This window comes from Leguminivora glycinivorella, chromosome 10, assembly GCF_023078275.1.
Source record: "Leguminivora glycinivorella isolate SPB_JAAS2020 chromosome 10, LegGlyc_1.1, whole genome shotgun sequence".
NCBI lineage: Eukaryota > Metazoa > Arthropoda > Insecta > Lepidoptera > Tortricidae > Leguminivora > Leguminivora glycinivorella.
In genome coordinates, this window is record NC_062980.1 from 5,324,369 (window position 1) to 5,343,528 (window position 19,160).

The 19,160-nt window shown below is 47.9% G+C and overlaps 1 protein-coding gene across 2 annotated transcripts in view; it reads right to left on the bottom strand.

Annotated features, from left to right (window-relative positions):
• Nucleotides 1-19,160, bottom strand: part of LOC125230293 (ubiquitin carboxyl-terminal hydrolase 5) — a 40,320-nt gene that overhangs the window by 1,455 nt on the left and 19,705 nt on the right. For both annotated transcript variants that reach the window (XM_048135413.1, XM_048135414.1), the window contains 9 exons: nucleotides 17,144-17,247; nucleotides 13,572-13,755; nucleotides 11,381-11,592; nucleotides 10,763-10,885; nucleotides 9,659-9,773; nucleotides 9,471-9,581; nucleotides 2,660-2,810; nucleotides 1,485-1,703; nucleotides 350-459 (listed from right to left, as the gene is read on the bottom strand). In XM_048135413.1, the coding sequence (XP_047991370.1) occupies nucleotides 350-459; nucleotides 1,485-1,703; nucleotides 2,660-2,810; nucleotides 9,471-9,581; nucleotides 9,659-9,773; nucleotides 10,763-10,885; nucleotides 11,381-11,592; nucleotides 13,572-13,755; nucleotides 17,144-17,247 (1,329 nt within the window). The remainder of the gene's footprint in view (nucleotides 1-349; nucleotides 460-1,484; nucleotides 1,704-2,659; nucleotides 2,811-9,470; nucleotides 9,582-9,658; nucleotides 9,774-10,762; nucleotides 10,886-11,380; nucleotides 11,593-13,571; nucleotides 13,756-17,143; nucleotides 17,248-19,160) is intronic.

Consider the following 19,160-nt stretch of genomic DNA (forward strand, 5'->3'; position numbering starts at 1 on the left):
TCACAATCTCACCTGATGGAAAGTGCCGATGCAGTCTAGGATGAAGCATGTTTACCCAGAAAATGTCTATTCACTCTTGATTTGAAAAGATCCAAATTATAGTGGGTTGGAAATAGACATGCAGGAAGTGAGTTCCATTCCTTAGCCGTTCGCATGATAAAGCTATATGAAAATTGTTTAGTGCGAATCAGTGGTAAAGAAACGAGCGCCTAGACCCACGTTGACAGAAAGGAGACGGGGGGGGGGATTAGATTATGTAAGTCCATCGCACACTCCCCAAAATGTATCCTGTAGAAAACCGATAAGCATGCCACCTAACTAAAGGAAATGTAAGAGAAAGTTGTCTTACCTTATTGTCATTGAATATCACCCATCGGCCTTCGTGCAGTATGTGGCACACATAGTGGCCGACCATCGTGGACGTGCCCATGTGAGAGATGAACGCCACCAGTTTGTACTCTGAAACAATTATACATTTACCTTTAAATAACCTCACCACATAAACATTTTGAAAAAACCCCCGACCGCGACATAGTAGACCGATTTTCATGAAACATGGCTAAGAACACTCCCGACTAACTCAGCTTTCAGACAAAAAAAACTAAATCCAAATCGGTTCATCCGTTCGGGAGCTCCGATGCCACAGACAGACACACACACAGACAGGCAGACAAACAGACACACACACACACAGACAGACACGTCAAACTTATAACACCCCGTCGGTTTTGCGTCGGGGGTTAAAAATCCGTAGTACGAGCTTACAAAGGTCCCTTAGGACAATAACATTGTAATATTTGGCTTGGTGGGAAGTCTAGACAAGATTCTACAGTTATTCGGTTTTGGGCCCGTCCCTAACCTGTGGTCCCCTTCGCTGCAGCCGGGCCCAGGCGACTAGATCGGCGGCGCGGCCCCTGCTTTAGCGGCTTGATCGTGAGTGAAGCCTTTGTTTTACATATACATACATATAATCACTCCTGTATCCCATAAAGGGGTAGGCAGAGCACATGAACTACTAAGTTTCAGTGCCACTCTTAGCAAAAAGGGTTTGAAAGGAATCCAAATTGTGACATTGCAGTGACAGGTTGCCAGCCTCTCGCGTACGCCACAATTTAACCCATACCCCACAGTCGACTTCTACGACACCCACAGGAAGAAAGGGGGTGGTGAAATTCTTAACCCGTCACCACACCGGTCACCACCACATGCCTTTGTTTTATACCTCTATAATGGAATTAACTGTTGGTACTCACTCTCAGGTCCATCTCTAGCTTTTGGCGTGGCTGGGGTTTGCGCTGCAGCCGGGGGTTGGTCTCAAGCGTCCAATTCTGCGCCGCGGCTGAAGATCCAGTCAACAGCGCGACCGACGTCCCCTGCGGTCGCTGTTAACGCTTTGGCGGCTTGGTCGCGACTGAAGCCCATACCCACGATCTAAGCTCGATTCATTAGCTGTGATATTGAATGCAGTGTTCTATAGTACTCACTCTCAGGTCCATCTCTTGCTTGTGGAGCAGCCGGGGTCTGTGCTGCAGCGGGAGGTTGGTCCCAAGCGTCCATTTCCGCGGCGCGGCTGAAGATCCAGTCGACGGCGCGACCAACGTCCCCTGCGGTCGCTGTTAACGCTTTGGCGGCTTGGTCGCGAGTGAAGCCCATGTTCACGATCTGTTCTACGCTTGATTCGTCCAGGTTTGCTGTGGCTGCCGCTGAAAAAATATTTAATACACTGAGATATAATGAGCAGTAATTGCAATTTTTCAATTTATACAGCTAATCTCTAGCATAGCGGAGGTATAAGAGATGGCCTGTGCCAAGCAGCGACGTATCTAGGCCGTTTCTTTATTCAGTCAACCTATGATTCCTTGTAGGACCTAAATACCAATTAAAAGTTGCATGTCCACGGTGTCCTTTCATCCACACTAATATTATACATGGGAAAGTGTGTGTGTCTGTTTGTTTGTCCGTCTTTTACGGCAAAACGGAGCGACGAATTGACGTGATTTTTTTAAGTGGAGATAGTTGAAGGTATGGAGAGTAATATAGGCTACTTTTTGTCTCTTCCTAACTCCCCACTTCCCTAAAAAAGGGGGTGGAAGTTTGTATGAAGCATTCCTCAATTTTCGAATTTAACGCGAGCGAAGTCGTGAGCAAAAGCTATTTTATCATAAAATAACAACAAAATTAACATACAATCATACATACATACAATCACGCCTGTATCCCATAAAGGGGTAGGCAGAGCACATGAAACTACTAAAGCTTCAGGGCCACTCTTGAAATTAAAATAACACATAACATAATAACATTTATGAACCTCCAGGTCTTTTATACCTTATACATGTTTGCTACCTATGTTATTTGATATATGACTGTATGTGTTCTGAACAATAAATAAATAAATAATATTTTGAAAAAACCCCCGACCGGGACATAGTGGACCGATTTTTATGAAACATGGCTAAGAACACTCCCGACTTGCTCAGCTTTCAGACAAAAAAAAACTAAATCCAAATCGGTTCATCCGTTCGGGAGCTACGATGCCACAGACAGACACACACACAGACAGACACGTCAAACTTATAACACCCCTTCGTTTTTGCGTCGGGGGTTACAAAAAAAACTCAATACCTAGATTAAGATTGAAAACTGTGTGTGTACATACCAGGAGCTGGGGTGCCCGGGGGCTCGAACTTGTTGGCGAAGTCCCAGTCGGTCATGTGCTCCATGAGCCAGTTGGAAGCGGCCTCCATGCCGGAGTTGTTGGTGTAGTAGAGGGCGCGTTTGCACGCCTCCAGAGGGAAGCCCATGTCCAACTGTAAGATAAAATTACGAATTAGTAATTTATTTATTTATTTATTGGTAAACATGATTACATGACTTTACAGCTAATCATTGCGTCACGTATCTTAGGCTGACGTAACAAGAAAAACAAAGTAGAGATATACATTTACAATAATGGGCATACACCTAACAGACATTTTATATAGGAACAGTTGAACACCTCGCATCCATCGCCTCACACAATCTCAAGCATTCACTACATATGGCCGCCCATCGCCACGCAAACAAAGTAAGGAGTGAAAGATCCAAGTTTGTTGAATTAAAACTATGTTTCGGCCAAAAACTTACCGAACTTTCTTAAATTCGTATTTTTTTCTAAAAAATCATACACCTGTGATAGATGTTATTTACTTCAATTTCTGATTGAGAAACGGGCTTTACAATTAACTCACACTAAGTACGTATCAAAACTATGACATGTCAATAGCATATCGAACGCACAAAGCCCGTTTCTTAACAGCAATTGATGTAACATCTATCGCAGGTGTATGGTGTTTTTCAGAAAAAAGTTACGAATTAAAAAAACTAACTAAGCTTTCTGTTTCCTATAATGGACCTAACTATATGCCGAAATTAACGGAATTCAATAAAAACACGGTGTATAATTCTAATTGTGGCTCAGCCTGCAAATATTAGTGTTCCTTCTATATATATATACAGGGTGGGCCAGTGATAAATTCACTTTTGTCTCGACCTCCTTTGTCAAAATTACAAAACATTGGCATACTCGTATAATAATGGTGTCATTTAAAAGAAAAAAAAGTAAATTTTTATTCAAAATGGTGTCTTACACGGGAGAACAGCGAGCGTTTTGCATTCAAGCTTTTTATGAAAACAATCGATCTTATGTGTCTGTTCGTCGGCGTTTTCGACTTGAGTTCGGATTCGGGGTGATATTGCTTGGCCTCCCAGGAGCCCTGACTTAACTCCAGCTGACTTTTTTTTATGGGGTTACTTGAAAAGTAAAGTGTACTCAAATAATCCGGCAACCACAGCAGAATTAAAGGAGAACATTCGCCAAGAAATCCAAGCAATATCTCCGCAACTTCTGACGAAAGTCTTTCAAAATTTACAAGCAAGGCTGGAAGAGTGCCGCAACCGCCACGGACGACATCTTGATGATTTAATTTTTAAAACGTAAAATTTATTTATTTGACATACTTTCTAAATATTTTATTTCAAAACCACAAAAAAATCCTATTATTTCAATTTTCAAAAATGCATTTATCATTGGCCCACCCTGTATAACACCTTAGATCAGAATTTCCTTACAGGTTATAAAGCAAAATTTTCAATCTCATGATACAGGTCGCATACAGTAATATTAGTTTATTTGGCAGGATAGAGGTAACCACAGGCGGTCATCTCGCTTAGCAGATCTTTCAGATACAATAGACAGAGTGAATAAAACAGTTCAGCTCGTCTTTGTACTTTACATCTCAATGTATATTATTTACCACAGAACTAGATTTATATAGAAGATATACAAGATCATCTATTTGTACAGGGGCCGAGCGTGTCAAATTTTGTACTGAAGTTGTTACTCGCCTGTGATTTTCAATTGTATCAGGCCCTCAAGTGTGCATAATTAAATATCACGTGACGAGGCATTTTTTATGTTTTTGTCGACTTCAACTTAAAAAAATTGACGCCCGAAAGCTGCAAGCTGCGAATAAAGACGGACAACTCAGTGGATTTTAGTGAGTTCATTTGACACGTTAAGCCGGGTACTCACTAGCGAGCTGTAACTGTAACCGTTGCATGACCTGTTACCAAAAAACATAGTGTGTACGTGGTTCGCAAACCTCCTGCGAGCGGTACGCGTTGCTGCTCGCAGCGAGCCGATGTTTACAACGTACTCATTTCCGAACCTGTAACGTTACAGGTAACCGTAACCGTTATTGTAACCAAAACCATAGTGTGTACATGGTTCGCGAACCTCCTGCGAGCGGTGCGCGTTGCTGCTCGCAGCGAACCAATGTTTACAACGTACTCATTTCAGAACCTGTAACATTGCATGTAACCGTAACCGTTACTGTAACCAAAAACATAGTGTGTACGTGGTTCACGAGCCTGCAACGAACGCAACACGAGCGGCTCACAGCGAGCCGATAATTGTCGGTTTTTGCCGCGAATCAAAGGGCGCTCGCAGTGCGCTCGTGGACGTCGAGAAGAGAGGTTGTAACAATCCGCTGCGAACGTCAAACTTTTCATCATGAGTGAATGGTCAGAGGAGAAATTTAATAGCTTCTATTGATAGACTCCTACAGGGAGAAATGGAGAATAGTGTCCTGTAGACTCCTAAATTTATTAAATATTCGAAATCGGTTGTACTCATTCGAGTGATTTTTTATAATGGTTACAATTTTTTTTATTTTTCATTATTTACAGTAGATCACTTATTTTCCGGTACATTCTCTGAATCCACCTTCTTCGTGGCCGATAGGTATCATAAAGTAATGCATCTATAAATATAAATATACATATATGCTGCACAAGCGAGAGACACCTTCGTCCGACATTGTGGAGTTACAATCCAAAAATGCAGATACATCCGGCTCGCCATTAATTTTACAGTGATGTGGCCTTCTCGTACACACTAGAACCTGGTTACTGTATCTTTTTGGTTACAGTTACTGCTCACAAATGAGTACGCTCCAGGAAATGGATCCGGCGACGTCACGAGCCTGAACTGTAACACGCGTACACACTAGACCTCATTACTGTATCTGTTCGGTTACAGTTACGGCTCGCTAAATGAGTACGCTCGGGGTACTGGATCCGGCGACGTCGCGAGCCCGAACTGTAACATGCGTACACACTAGAACCTCGTTACAGTATCTGTTCGGTAACAGTTACAGCTCGCTAGTGAGTACCCGGCTTTAAGTAGATACGTTTGCTTAATCTATGGTATCTACTAGCAAAGACATATGTAACTCCGTATAGACGGATAAAGTCTAAGAAAAAAAAAACGTACCTCAAAGCCATAGAGAAAAAGGTACGGTGGCCTAGATGGCGTTACACCTTTGGGGGACGCTCGGCTAGATAACGCGAATATTAATATTTGTCATTTTAACACATATATGAGAATATATAAGAATATGAGCCAAATTGTCAAAACTGAGGTTCAAAAGTTTTAAGCTTGTGTCACACCTCGAACACTGGCGATCAAATATATTGAAAGAGGCGCATTCCTAGCACAGTCTTAGCTCGTGTAGGTGAACGCGTACTATGTTTGTATGAGTGAAATATGACAGGTCGACCGTTCGCGTTTTTGACAGGCGGTGACTGTGAGGTAACCGAGAGGGGGCGGGCGGCACTTTCAGCGGGGAGCGGGAGTGGCCATACTGTACGATAGTACTCTTTATTATACTGTGCTCGTGTCGAGAGATGGCAGTCTGTGGAGTGTGAGTACACATTTGAGTACTAGTAATAAAGCACGTGTAGATGGTACTGTACTGACCAGCTGCGCCAGCAGGCGCTCGTCGTAGGCGGGCGGCGCGCCGGGCGCGGCGTCGGGCAGCGCCGCCTCGCCGGGCTGCAGGCCGCGCCCGCGCAGGCGGGCCAGGTCCATCTATATACAATCATCTATGGATGGTACTGACCAGCTGCGCCAGCAGGCGCTCGTCGTAGGCGGGCGGCGGGCTGCAGGCCGCGCCCGCGCAGGCGGGCCAGGTCCATCTATATACAATCATCTATGGATGGTACTGACCAGCTGCGCCAGCAGGCGCTCGTCGTAGGCGGGCGGCGGGCTGCAGGCCGCGCCCGCGCAGGCGGGCCAGGTCCATCTATATACAATCATCTATGGATGGTACTGACCAGCTGCGCCAGCAGGCGCTCGTCGTAGGCGGGCGGCGGGCTGCAGGCCGCGCCCGCGCAGGCGGGCCAGGTCCATCTATATACAATCATCTATGGATGGTACTGACCAGCTGCGCCAGCAGGCGCTCGTCGTAGGCGGGCGGCGGGCTGCAGGCCGCGCCCGCGCAGGCGGGCCAGGTCCATCTATATACAATCATCTATGGATGGTACTGACCAGCTGCGCCAGCAGGCGCTCGTCGTAGGCGGGCGGCGGGCTGCAGGCCGCGCCCGCGCAGGCGGGCCAGGTCCATCTATATACAATCATCTATGGATGGTACTGACCAGCTGCGCCAGCAGGCGCTCGTCGTAGGCGGGCGGCGGGCTGCAGGCCGCGCCCGCGCAGGCGGGCCAGGTCCATCTATATACAATCATCTATGGATGGTACTGACCAGCTGCGCCAGCAGGCGCTCGTCGTAGGCGGGCGGCGGGCTGCAGGCCGCGCCCGCGCAGGCGGGCCAGGTCCATCTATATACAATCATCTATGGATGGTACTGACCAGCTGCGCCAGCAGGCGCTCGTCGTAGGCGGGCGGCGGGCTGCAGGCCGCGCCCGCGCAGGCGGGCCAGGTCCATCTATATACAATCATCTATGGATGGTACTGACCAGCTGCGCCAGCAGGCGCTCGTCGTAGGCGGGCGGCGGGCTGCAGGCCGCGCCCGCGCAGGCGGGCCAGGTCCATCTATATACAATCATCTATGGATGGTACTGACCAGCTGCGCCAGCAGGCGCTCGTCGTAGGCGGGCGGCGGGCTGCAGGCCGCGCCCGCGCAGGCGGGCCAGGTCCATCTATATACAATCATCTATGGATGGTACTGACCAGCTGCGCCAGCAGGCGCTCGTCGTAGGCGGGCGGCGGGCTGCAGGCCGCGCCCGCGCAGGCGGGCCAGGTCCATCTATATACAATCATCTATGGATGGTACTGACCAGCTGCGCCAGCAGGCGCTCGTCGTAGGCGGGCTGCAGGCCGCGCCCGCGCAGGCGGGCCAGGTCCATCTATATACAATCATCTATGGATGGTACTGACCAGCTGCGCCAGCAGGCGCTCGTCGTAGGCGGGCGGCGGGCTGCAGGCCGCGCCCGCGCAGGCGGGCCAGGTCCATCTATATACAATCATCTATGGATGGTACTGACCAGCTGCGCCAGCAGGCGCTCGTCGTAGGCGGGCGGCGCGCCGGGCGCGGCGTCGGGCAGCGCCGCCTCGCCGGGCTGCAGGCCGCGCCCGCGCAGGCGGGCCAGGTCCATCTATATACAATCATCTATGGATGGTACTGACCAGCTGCGCCAGCAGGCGCTCGTCGTAGGCGGGCTGCAGGCCGCGCCCGCGCAGGCGGGCCAGGTCCATCTATATACAATCATCTATGGATGGTACTGACCAGCTGCGCCAGCAGGCGCTCGTCGTAGGCGGGCGGCGCGCCGGGCGCGGCGTCGGGCAGCGCCGCCTCGCCGGGCTGCAGGCCGCGCCCGCGCAGGCGGGCCAGGTCCATCTATATACAATCATCTATGGATGGTACTGACCAGCTGCGCCAGCAGGCGCTCGTCGTAGGCGGGCTGCAGGCCGCGCCCGCGCAGGCGGGCCAGGTCCATCTATATACAATCATCTATGGATGGTACTGACCAGCTGCGCCAGCAGGCGCTCGTCGTAGGCGGGCGGCGGGCTGCAGGCCGCGCCCGCGCAGGCGGGCCAGGTCCATCTATATACAATCATCTATGGATGGTACTGACCAGCTGCGCCAGCAGGCGCTCGTCGTAGGCGGGCTGCAGGCCGCGCCCGCGCAGGCGGGCCAGGTCCATCTATATACAATCATCTATGGATGGTACTGACCAGCTGCGCCAGCAGGCGCTCGTCGTAGGCGGGCGGCGGGCTGCAGGCCGCCGCGCCCGCGCAGGCGGGCCAGGTCCATCTATATACAATCATCTATGGATGGTACTGACCAGCTGCGCCAGCAGGCGCTCGTCGTAGGCGGGCGGCGGGCTGCAGGCCGCGCCCGCGCAGGCGGGCCAGGTCCATCTATATACAATCATCTATGGATGGTACTGACCAGCTGCGCCAGCAGGCGCTCGTCGTAGGCGGGCTGCAGGCCGCGCCCGCGCAGGCGGGCCAGGTCCATCTATATACAATCATCTATGGATGGTACTGACCAGCTGCGCCAGCAGGCGCTCGTCGTAGGCGGGCGGCGGGCTGCAGGCCGCGCCCGCGCAGGCGGGCCAGGTCCATCTATATACAATCATCTATGGATGGTACTGACCAGCTGCGCCAGCAGGCGCTCGTCGTAGGCGGGCTGCAGGCCGCGCCCGCGCAGGCGGGCCAGGTCCATCTATATACAATCATCTATGGATGGTACTGACCAGCTGCGCCAGCAGGCGCTCGTCGTAGGCGGGCGGCGGGCTGCAGGCCGCGCCCGCGCAGGCGGGCCAGGTCCATCTATATACAATCATCTATGGATGGTACTGACCAGCTGCGCCAGCAGGCGCTCGTCGTAGGCGGGCGGCGGGCTGCAGGCCGCGCCCGCGCAGGCGGGCCAGGTCCATCTATATACAATCATCTATGGATGGTACTGACCAGCTGCGCCAGCAGGCGCTCGTCGTAGGCGGGCGGCGGGCTGCAGGCCGCGCCCGCGCAGGCGGGCCAGGTCCATCTATATACAATCATCTATGGATGGTACTGACCAGCTGCGCCAGCAGGCGCTCGTCGTAGGCGGGCGGCGGGCTGCAGGCCGCGCCCGCGCAGGCGGGCCAGGTCCATCTATATACAATCATCTATGGATGGTACTGACCAGCTGCGCCAGCAGGCGCTCGTCGTAGGCGGGCGGCGCGCCGGGCGCGGCGTCGGGCAGCGCCGCCTCGCCGGGCTGCAGGCCGCGCCCGCGCAGGCGGGACAGGTCCATCTATACAAAAAAAAAACGAATCAATTGAAAGAGTTTTTTTTCTTCTTTTGCATCAACTTAGGTATGTAAATTCTTACCTCCCACGGCATGTCAACGGCGACATCGAGCTTGGCGGGCGTCCAGTCCTCCTTGATGGTGAACTTCTTCAGCTGAATGAGCAGGTAGTCGGGGAACGTCGATAGCCGTGTAGTCCTAAAAGTTTACAAATATTAAGAATATTGTGAATATACAAAGCGCTGGTGGCCTAGCGAGCGTTCGACTTTCAATTCAGAGGTCGCGGGTTCGAACCCCGGCTCGTACCAATGAGTTTTTCGGAACTTATGTGCGAAATGTCATTTGATATTTGCCAGTCGCTTTTCGGTCAAGGAAAACATCGTGAGGAAACCGGACTAATTCCAATAAGGCCTAGTTACCCTTTGGGTTGGAAGCCAGATGGCAGTCGCTTTCGAAAAACTAGTGCCTACGCCAAATCTTGGGATTATTATATTTATTTTTAAAATCGGGACTCATCAGGGCTTCTGAGCCAGTCTTCTCCGAGACCACGGGGACAACGCCGTCCCTGAAACGTTGGACGTCAGTTTAATATGTAGTCATACGCGATTAAGTCCCGATTTTAAAAATAATTATGTGTAATAATCGTGAAAGTTTAAATCAGTATCTTGGGATTAGTTGTGACAACGGACCCCAGGCTCCCATGAGCTGCGGCAAATGCCGCAAAACGCAAGGAGGATGAATGTGAATATACAAATAGTATGTGAACTTAACATCATCGTGTTTCAAGCAGTTTGTAGTTACACTTTGGTGCCGTAACATAGGATGTATAACAAAGTCGGACCGTTAAGACCGTTAAAACCGCTATAAGACCGTTTAAATTCTTTATTTTGCATTAAGAGACAAAGCGTGTTCGCACTCTATTATAAAAGTCTAATTTTAACATTAATGCTCTGTTGAAAAACTGCCGTCTTCTGTCGCATGATGCTGTCCAGAACGGGATATGCGATCGGACTAAGGGACGGTTCCTGGAGCACTTTCCAACCAGACCGAGAATGATATGTGCGGTCGAATTACACTAGACCCTGATTATACCTTTGTAATATGAAAAGCCATTGTCCCAAACTCACTTGTGAGGGTGGTTACATTTTGGTGCAGTGACCAGGATATCATACAAATGCCAAACTCACTTGTATGCGGTGACTTTCTCGTTGACGGCGCTGCTGAAGAACTGCTCAACCGTCTCCTCTCTCATGAAGCTGTCCAGGCAGGCCGAGAACGGGATGTGCGGCCGAACTACGGTGGATGGGTCCCTGGTAACAACATTTATTATTTAACTTTATCTCATATCAAACTTTTTACCTTTAACAGTACATTTAAGACAATAGGCGAGACGACTAAAAAAACTAATTAGTCCGTCAATTAGATTATCAAAGAATATTAGACACGTATTTTTTCTTTTTTCTCGTAAAAGAAAAATGACGACGGTACAGTGCGTTGAAGTTTCGCGTGAGTCGTGACGTCACGCCTAGGTACAACTTTTACTTAGAAGTGACGTCACAAGCCCCCACTCCGGAACTTTGATGCTCTATATCTTTGTATTTTTTCGTTAATTAGAAAAAGTGGAAAATATGTGTTCAGTATTTTTGGACGATCTAACTAACGGACTAAACAGAATGCCATTTTTTTTATGTAGTCGTCATCCCTATTGTGACTGGTATTGAACCACTTAGATGTTTGAGATTTAAAAAAATGCAGACTAGACATTCTTTTTAATGAATGAAAGAGACAATATGCACGTCACTCACAGTCGCTGATTGGCTGCCTCAGCCGCAGCCCGCCTAGCTTCATACTCCCGCACTTGCGCTTGATTGGTCGCCTGCGCGAGCGGCACGGGCAATGGTAAGTGGTGTTCGGGGCGCGACGTGTATCGGACGGCGCCGGACGCTCCGCAGCGGATGCGCTCTTCAACCATGAATTGGAGGCAATCGGCTGGGTTTGGCTTGTGTCGGCTGTTGCGCTGTAAATATATAAAATATTAAGATCTGGCAGGCAAGCATGGTCGCGTGATAAACGATATAACGGCAGGCCGTCCTTTTCGTACCATTTGTAAGTGCTATAGGGATGCACCGATGCGATAAAGTTTATCGAACTAGTGTGCTAGTGTTACGCTCGCTGATTTAATAAATCTCAATAAAGTGATCAATCAACGAATCTGCATTTATTCTCTATATCAAATTACGAATTGTTCAAAAACTTAAACTTCAGATATGTGACAAGCCACAACTGGTTGGATGCCTTTCGTTTCGCCGATACTGTTTGCTTGGGCCGGAACTCTAGACAGGCCCTAGCCGAGGATTTGTATCAAGAGACAGGCTGGCACACCGTCTGTGTCTACTGTACCTGCAGCAGGGTCAGCAGGTGCAGGTAGAACTCGTGCGCGTCCTGCTGCCGCTTGGACTGGAGCTCGGGGTGGTCCTTGCCGACGAGGTTGCTGACATGAGACAGGCTGGCACACCGTCTGTGTCTACTGTACCTGCAGCAGGGTCAGCAGGTGCAGGTAGAACTCGTGCGCGTCCTGCTGCCGCTTGGACTGGAGCTCGAGGTGGTCCTTGCCGACGAGGTTGCTGACATGAGACAGGCTGGCACACCGTCTGTGTCTACTGTACCTGCAGCAGGGTCAGCAGGTGCAGGTAGAACTCGTGCGCGTCCTGCTGCCGCTTGGACTGGAGCTCGGGGTGGTCCTTGCCGACGAGGTTGCTGACATGAGACAGGCTGGCACACCGTCTGTGTCTACTGTACCTGCAGCAGGGTCAGCAGGTGCAGGTAGAACTCGTGCGCGTCCTGCTGCCGCTTGGACTGGAGCTCGGGGTGGTCCTTGGCGACGAGGTTGCTGACATGAGACAGGCTGGCACACCGTCTGTGTCTACTGTACCTGCAGCAGGGTCAGCAGGTGCAGGTAGAACTCGTGCGCGTCCTGCTGCCGCTTGGACTGGAGCTCGAGGTGGTCCTTGCCGACGAGGTTGCTGACATGAGACAGGCTGGCACACCGTCTGTGTCTACTGTACCTGCAGCAGGGTCAGCAGGTGCAGGTAGAACTCGTGCGCGTCCTGCTGCCGCTTGGACTGGAGCTCGGGGTGGTCCTTGGCGACGAGGTTGCTGACATGAGACAGGCTGGCACACCGTCTGTGTCTACTGTACCTGCAGCAGGGTCAGCAGGTGCAGGTAGAACTCGTGCGCGTCCTGCTGCCGCTTGGACTGGAGCTCGGGGTGGTCCTTGCCGACGAGGTTGCTGACATGAGACAGGCTGGCACACCGTCTGTGTCTACTGTACCTGCAGCAGGGTCAGCAGGTGCAGGTAGAACTCGTGCGCGTCCTGCTGCCGCTTGGACTGGAGCTCGGGGTGGTCCTTGCCGACGAGGTTGCTGACATGAGACAGGCTGGCACACCGTCTGTGTCTACTGTACCTGCAGCAGGGTCAGCAGGTGCAGGTAGAACTCGTGCGCGTCCTGCTGCCGCTTGGACTGGAGCTCGGGGTGGTCCTTGCCGACGAGGTTGCTGACATGAGACAGGCTGGCACACCGTCTGTGTCTACTGTACCTGCAGCAGGGTCAGCAGGTGCAGGTAGAACTCGTGCGCGTCCTGCTGCCGCTTGGACTGGAACTCGGGGTGGTCCTTGCCGACGAGGTTGCTGACATGAGACAGGCTGGCACAGCGTCTGTGTCTACTGTACCTGCAGCAGGGTCAGCAGGTGCAGGTAGAACTCGTGCGCGTCCTGCTGCCGCTTGGACTGGAACTCGGGGTGGTCCTTGCCGACGAGGTTGCTGACATGAGACAGGCTGGCACAGCGTCTGTGTCTACTGTACCTGCAGCAGGGTCAGCAGGTGCAGGTAGAACTCGTGCGCGTCCTGCTGCCGCTTGGACTGGAACTCGGGGTGGTCCTTGCCGACGAGGTTGCTGACATGAGACAGGCTGGCACAGCGTCTGTGTCTACTGTACCTGCAGCAGGGTCAGCAGGTGCAGGTAGAACTCGTGCGCGTCCTGCTGCCGCTTGGACTGGAACTCGGGGTGGTCCTTGCCGACGAGGTTGCGGAACATGTGGCAGGCCACGCCGGGCTGCGTGCCGTCCACGTCGCCGGGCTGCGAGTAGCGTCCGGAGACTAGACCCACGCCTAGTTTTGCGCTGAAAAATATACCTATACTAGCTTTTACCCGCGGCTTCGCCCGCGTAATAAAAGTATTCTTATAGAAACGTTTACAAAAAATAAGATTTTCATTTGGATCCGTAGGTTTCTTTGTAGGTACATCTGTCCGCGATTATTTCGATTAAGGTAAAGCGGGGCAATTCTCGACTGGGGCATTGTAACTGATCTATTGGCTGTACGGTCAGCCAAGAAAGTGGTTTACCACTTTTCGATTCTATTGATCGAAAAGTGGTAAACCACTTTTTTGGCTGACTGTACCTTATACATATTACTATTGTTTTAAAAGAAATTCTTGCAATGATTGTAGAATTGTTACACAGCGACCACAGCGTAGGTAGTAGGTACGAATATGTATGTATTTTACCTATATAAACATTTATACTGGGGAAACTTCATACAAACCATATAGCCAGTATCTCGACGCTATGGTCGGTAGGGTAAAAAGTACTTCCTTGCATTATCGCTTACAATTTTTTCCATTTTGCTTATACTTATTGCAAACGTAAACATATAAAAGGCAAGCAAACAACGATCTTCTTACAGCACATTGAATTTAATAGTTATTACGGATGCAGGATACTCGCCGATGCCTACTTACTAATCCCTTCCCACTGAGCCACCTGCATTTTACACTGCCTAGATATCGATTGCCGCCCGATTATTCCGACCCCAATCCATATTCTTATCCCCGTCCCTATCTCTATCCTTGTCCCCGTCCCCGTCCCCGTCCCGTCCCTGTCCCCGTCCCCGTCCCTCCCCTATCCCTATCCCCGTCCCCGTCCCTCCCCTATCCCTATCCCCGTCCCCTAATTCTATCCCTATCCCTATCCCTATCCCCGTCCCTCCCCTATCCCTATCCCTGTCCCTGTCCCTGTCCAATTGTCCATGTCCCTGTCCCTGTCCCTGTCCCTGTCCCTATCCCTATCCCGTTCCTGTCCCTGTCCCTGTCCCTGTCCCTGTCCCTGTCCATGTCCCTGTCCCTGTCCCTGTCCCTGTCCCTATCCCTAACCCTATCCCGTTCCTGTCCCTGTCCCTGTCCCTGTACCTGTCCCTGTCCTTGCCCCTGTCAACTTATCATGCTAGGAGGTGAACTTTGAAAAATCCATTCTCAGTGCTCCTCTAAGGAACTTCCGTGTCAATTTGAAATCTCTTGAACCAGAAGTAAAGATAAAAACTAAACCTATACTTATGGCTATTTTGGATATTTTAACCCCATTGCACAACAACAGGGGAGAAAATTTCTTTTCCACCTCATTAGATTTTAAAATCGTTGTGTTTATCGTGATCAGCGACCCGGTAAACCATAAAAACGATACCCATATTGTGTTTTTGACTTTACCCCCATTGCACCCCTTTATCCGGGTCAAATTTTCAAATAACCTGAAACATGTATTTAGTCATATGTCTTTAGGACTCCTCCTGTGAAGTTTCGAATAAAATAGTCAAACTAATCTTGTTTCCCCATACAAACTTTTAACCCCCATTTCACCCTTTTAAGAGGAGAATTTAGAAAAATCCTTTCTTAGTGCTAAATCTCTAAGACCAGCGGTTTCGGCTGTGCGTTGATATGTCAGTCAGTCAGTCAGTTTCTTCTTTTATATATATTATTTTTTTGATATTTAAACCCCATTGCACCACAACAGGGGAGAAGGTATTTCACTTCCGCCTCGTTAGATTTTAAAAACGTTGTGTTTATCGTGATCAGCGACCCAATAAACCGTAAAAACGATACCCATATTAGTTTTTTGACTTTATCACCCCTTTTCACCCTTTTAGGGGTTAAATTTTCAAAAAACCTGAAACACGTCTTTAGTCATATGTTTTTAGGATCCCTCTTGTGAAGTTTCGAATAAAACAGTGAAACTAACATTGTTACCCTATACAAACTTTGAACCCCCATTTGACCCCCTTAGGAGGCGAATTTTGAAAAATATTTTTTAGTGCTCCTCTACACTATATGAGGAATCTACGTGCCAAATTTGACATCTCTAGGACCAGCGGTTTCGGCTGTGCGTTGATATGTCAGTCAGTCAGTCAATATCTTCTTTTATATATTTTTTTGATATTTAAACCCCATTGTACCACAACAGGGGAGAAGGTATTTCACTTCCGCCTCGTTAGATTTTAAAAACGTTTTATTTATCGTGATCAGCGACCCAATAAACCGTAAAAACGATACCCATATTAGTTTTTTGACTTTATCACCCCCTTTTCACCCTTTTAGGGGTTAAATTTTCAAAAAACCTGAAACACGTCTTTAGTCATATGTTTTTAGGATCCCTCCTGTGAAGTTTCGAATAAAACAGTGAAACTAACATTGTTACTCCATACAAACTTTGAACCCCCATGTGACCCCCTTAGGAGGCGAATTTTGAAAAATATTTTTTTAGTGCTCCTCTACACTATATGAGGAACCTACGCGCCAAATTTGACATCTCTAGGACCAGCGGTTTCGGCTGTGCGTTGATATGTCAGTCAGTCAATCAATATCTTCTTTTATATATTTTTTTGATATTTAAACCCCATTGTACCACAACAGGGGAGAAGGTATTTCACTTCCGCCTCGTTAGATTTTAAAAACGTTTTATTTATCGTGATCAGCGACCCGATAAACCATAAAAACGATACCCATATTGATTTTTTTACTTTATCACCCCCTTTTCACCCTTTTAGGGGTTAAATTTTCAAAAAACCTGAAACACGTATTCAGTCATATGTCTTAAGGAATCTTCCTGTGAAGTTTCGAATAAAATAGTCAAACTAATCTTGTTTCCCCGTACAAACTTTGAACCCCCATTTGACCCCCTTAGGAGGTGAATTTTGGAAAACCCTTTCTTAGTGCTCCTCTACACTATATAAGGAACCTACGTGCCAAATTTGAAATCTCTAGGACCAGCGGTTTCGGCTGTGCGTTGATATGTCAGTCAGTCAGTCAGTCAGCTTCTTCTTTTATATATTTAGATTAAAAAAAGTTGCTGCTAGTTGCTGTATGTAGCCGAGGCATGTTTACACAGAGCGAGCTCCTTCGCGCAGCAATCACCCCGTGAGGCAGCTAATTTTATATAGACCCAGCTTACAAAATGCCTTGGACAAAACAAACACACCAAACTACTTAATTCACCAGTTTTATTACAAAGGGGTTAAATCATGTAGATCAAAAAACAAGTTCTATATTGAGCATTATTGTGATAATTTCTTTTTCGTTTATAATATAGAAGTTCTCTTAATTGACACATGGTCATCAATGACATATGTTTTCTATTTTTCAAGAATTACTGAATGGGAATTTTTTGCCATAAAAGCTTAAAGAAAATTTTCTCCATCGATTAGCGATGTAATACGTAAATATCAGTGAATTTTTCTTACGTTTGTACATTGAAGTCGTTGACGGGGTCTTCGGGGAAAGAGGCGAAGATCTCGGGCGCGCCCTCCACGAAGCGACGCACGAAGTCCGGCATGCGGAAAATCACCTGCCACACGACAGTATGCATACTAGGTAAGTAATAATTAGTAGACTGTTGCAAATTTTCTGATGGGGAATATAATGATAAAACTGCCGTGAGACACTGACATATTAAGACCCCTTATTCCTTAGAGCGCTCATCAATTTCACGAAACGGCCATCGATAGATGGCGTTGGCGCTCGGTACGCGAGCACCGGCAACTCAACGCGCGTTTCAACGCAGACACGAATAATCTTGATAGTTTTGAATTAAATTGCTAATAACATAATTTTCAATTTTATATGGGGACTCTTTATTTAATTTCATATTCATGGTATGGTAGTAGTAAATAAGGTATATGAATGTAGTAAAAGTATAGTATTAGTCTACATGTACATATATAAATTCAGGTTTCCTAATTGATTGATTCAACAACCAACACCGCTGAGCCGAAACTACGAAAGCTAGAAAGTCGAAATTTGTATAGATTGCATTAACAAAATTTCGAAGAGATAAGATTATGAAAATTTACACCCCTAGTAGAGGGAAAAAGGGAGTGAAAGTTTGTAGCGGGATCAATTTGTTTTTTTTTTATTAGGAAAATTTTAGTTAGGAACTTGAAATTAGAGAATAGTTTAATAGTGATTTCTGTTTTTTAGGGTTCCGTAGTCAACTAGGAACTCTTATAGTTTCGCCATGTCTGTCTGTCCATCCGTCCGTCCGTCCGCGGATAATCTCAGTAGCCGTAAGCACTAGAAAGCTGAAATTTAGTAACAATATGTATATCAATCACGTCAACAAAGTGCAAAAAAAAAAATGGAAAAAAATGTTTTATTAGGGTACCCCCCCCCCTACATGTAAAGTGGGGGCTGATTTTTTTTTTCATTCCAACCCCAACGTTTGATATATTTTTGGATAGGTATTTAAAAATAATAATAATAATTTAAAAATAAAAACCAATCACACTACACTCACAGTGTCACTACGTTTGTTCAATTCTGACTTCACCGGTTTTTTACACAAACAAATCACTGGATTCCATACATTAGATAGTTTGAAGCCATCCTCACGATTGAAATTTTTATATTTGTGAATCTCAATGGCTTCTCTGAATGGCTTCTTTGGCCGGTGAGTGTAGTGTGTTTGGACAGACCATCGAGTGTGAACGCGACCAGTGGTAACGCTGAAAGTGAACGCAGCAAACGCGCGCGAAGGAGGGTAGATCGCGCGCTGTCTATACAACTTTAACATCCACCCGCCTTCGTCAGTTTTCCGTGATCATGATGCATGCAACTGCGTCGAAATATCGGGAGCTCGACAAAAATCAAAAAGGTAATCACGGTCTATATCCCGGTCAATATAAGTCTAAGGGTTTACTAAGATCGTTTTTTGATAATATTAATATTTTCGGAAATTATCACAGTTATAGTGACTTTCATATTTTTATAAGAACAGCATGCACTTACGTCCAGAACAGTGACATTTAGTGCATTGGAACTGCTCATGATGTGTCACTTTTTAACCGTCGCCTCAAATCTGAGAGATTTGAGGCGAGGTTCTCAATTCGTCTGTATGTTTATTTATTTTTTTAATTTTTTTATCTTTGTTCCTCGATATCTCCGTTGTTACTGGACCGATTAAAAAAAAATTATTAAATGTATATGAATACAGATAAAAAAAAGTAGTAGATAAAAAAAAATATCTGTCCCCTCTTTACATGTAGGGGTACCCTAATAAAACATTTATTATTATTAACGACCTTCCACATATTTATAATGAGCCCAAACATGATGGGGTTATGATGAGGAGAATAGCAGTTCTGTTGACCACCTCCTGACTCCATCATAAGAACTTGGACCTCGTCTAGTTCGATGGTGCTCGTCAGCCCAAATCTAATGAGCCCGAACATGATGGGGTTATGATGAGGAGAATAGCAGATC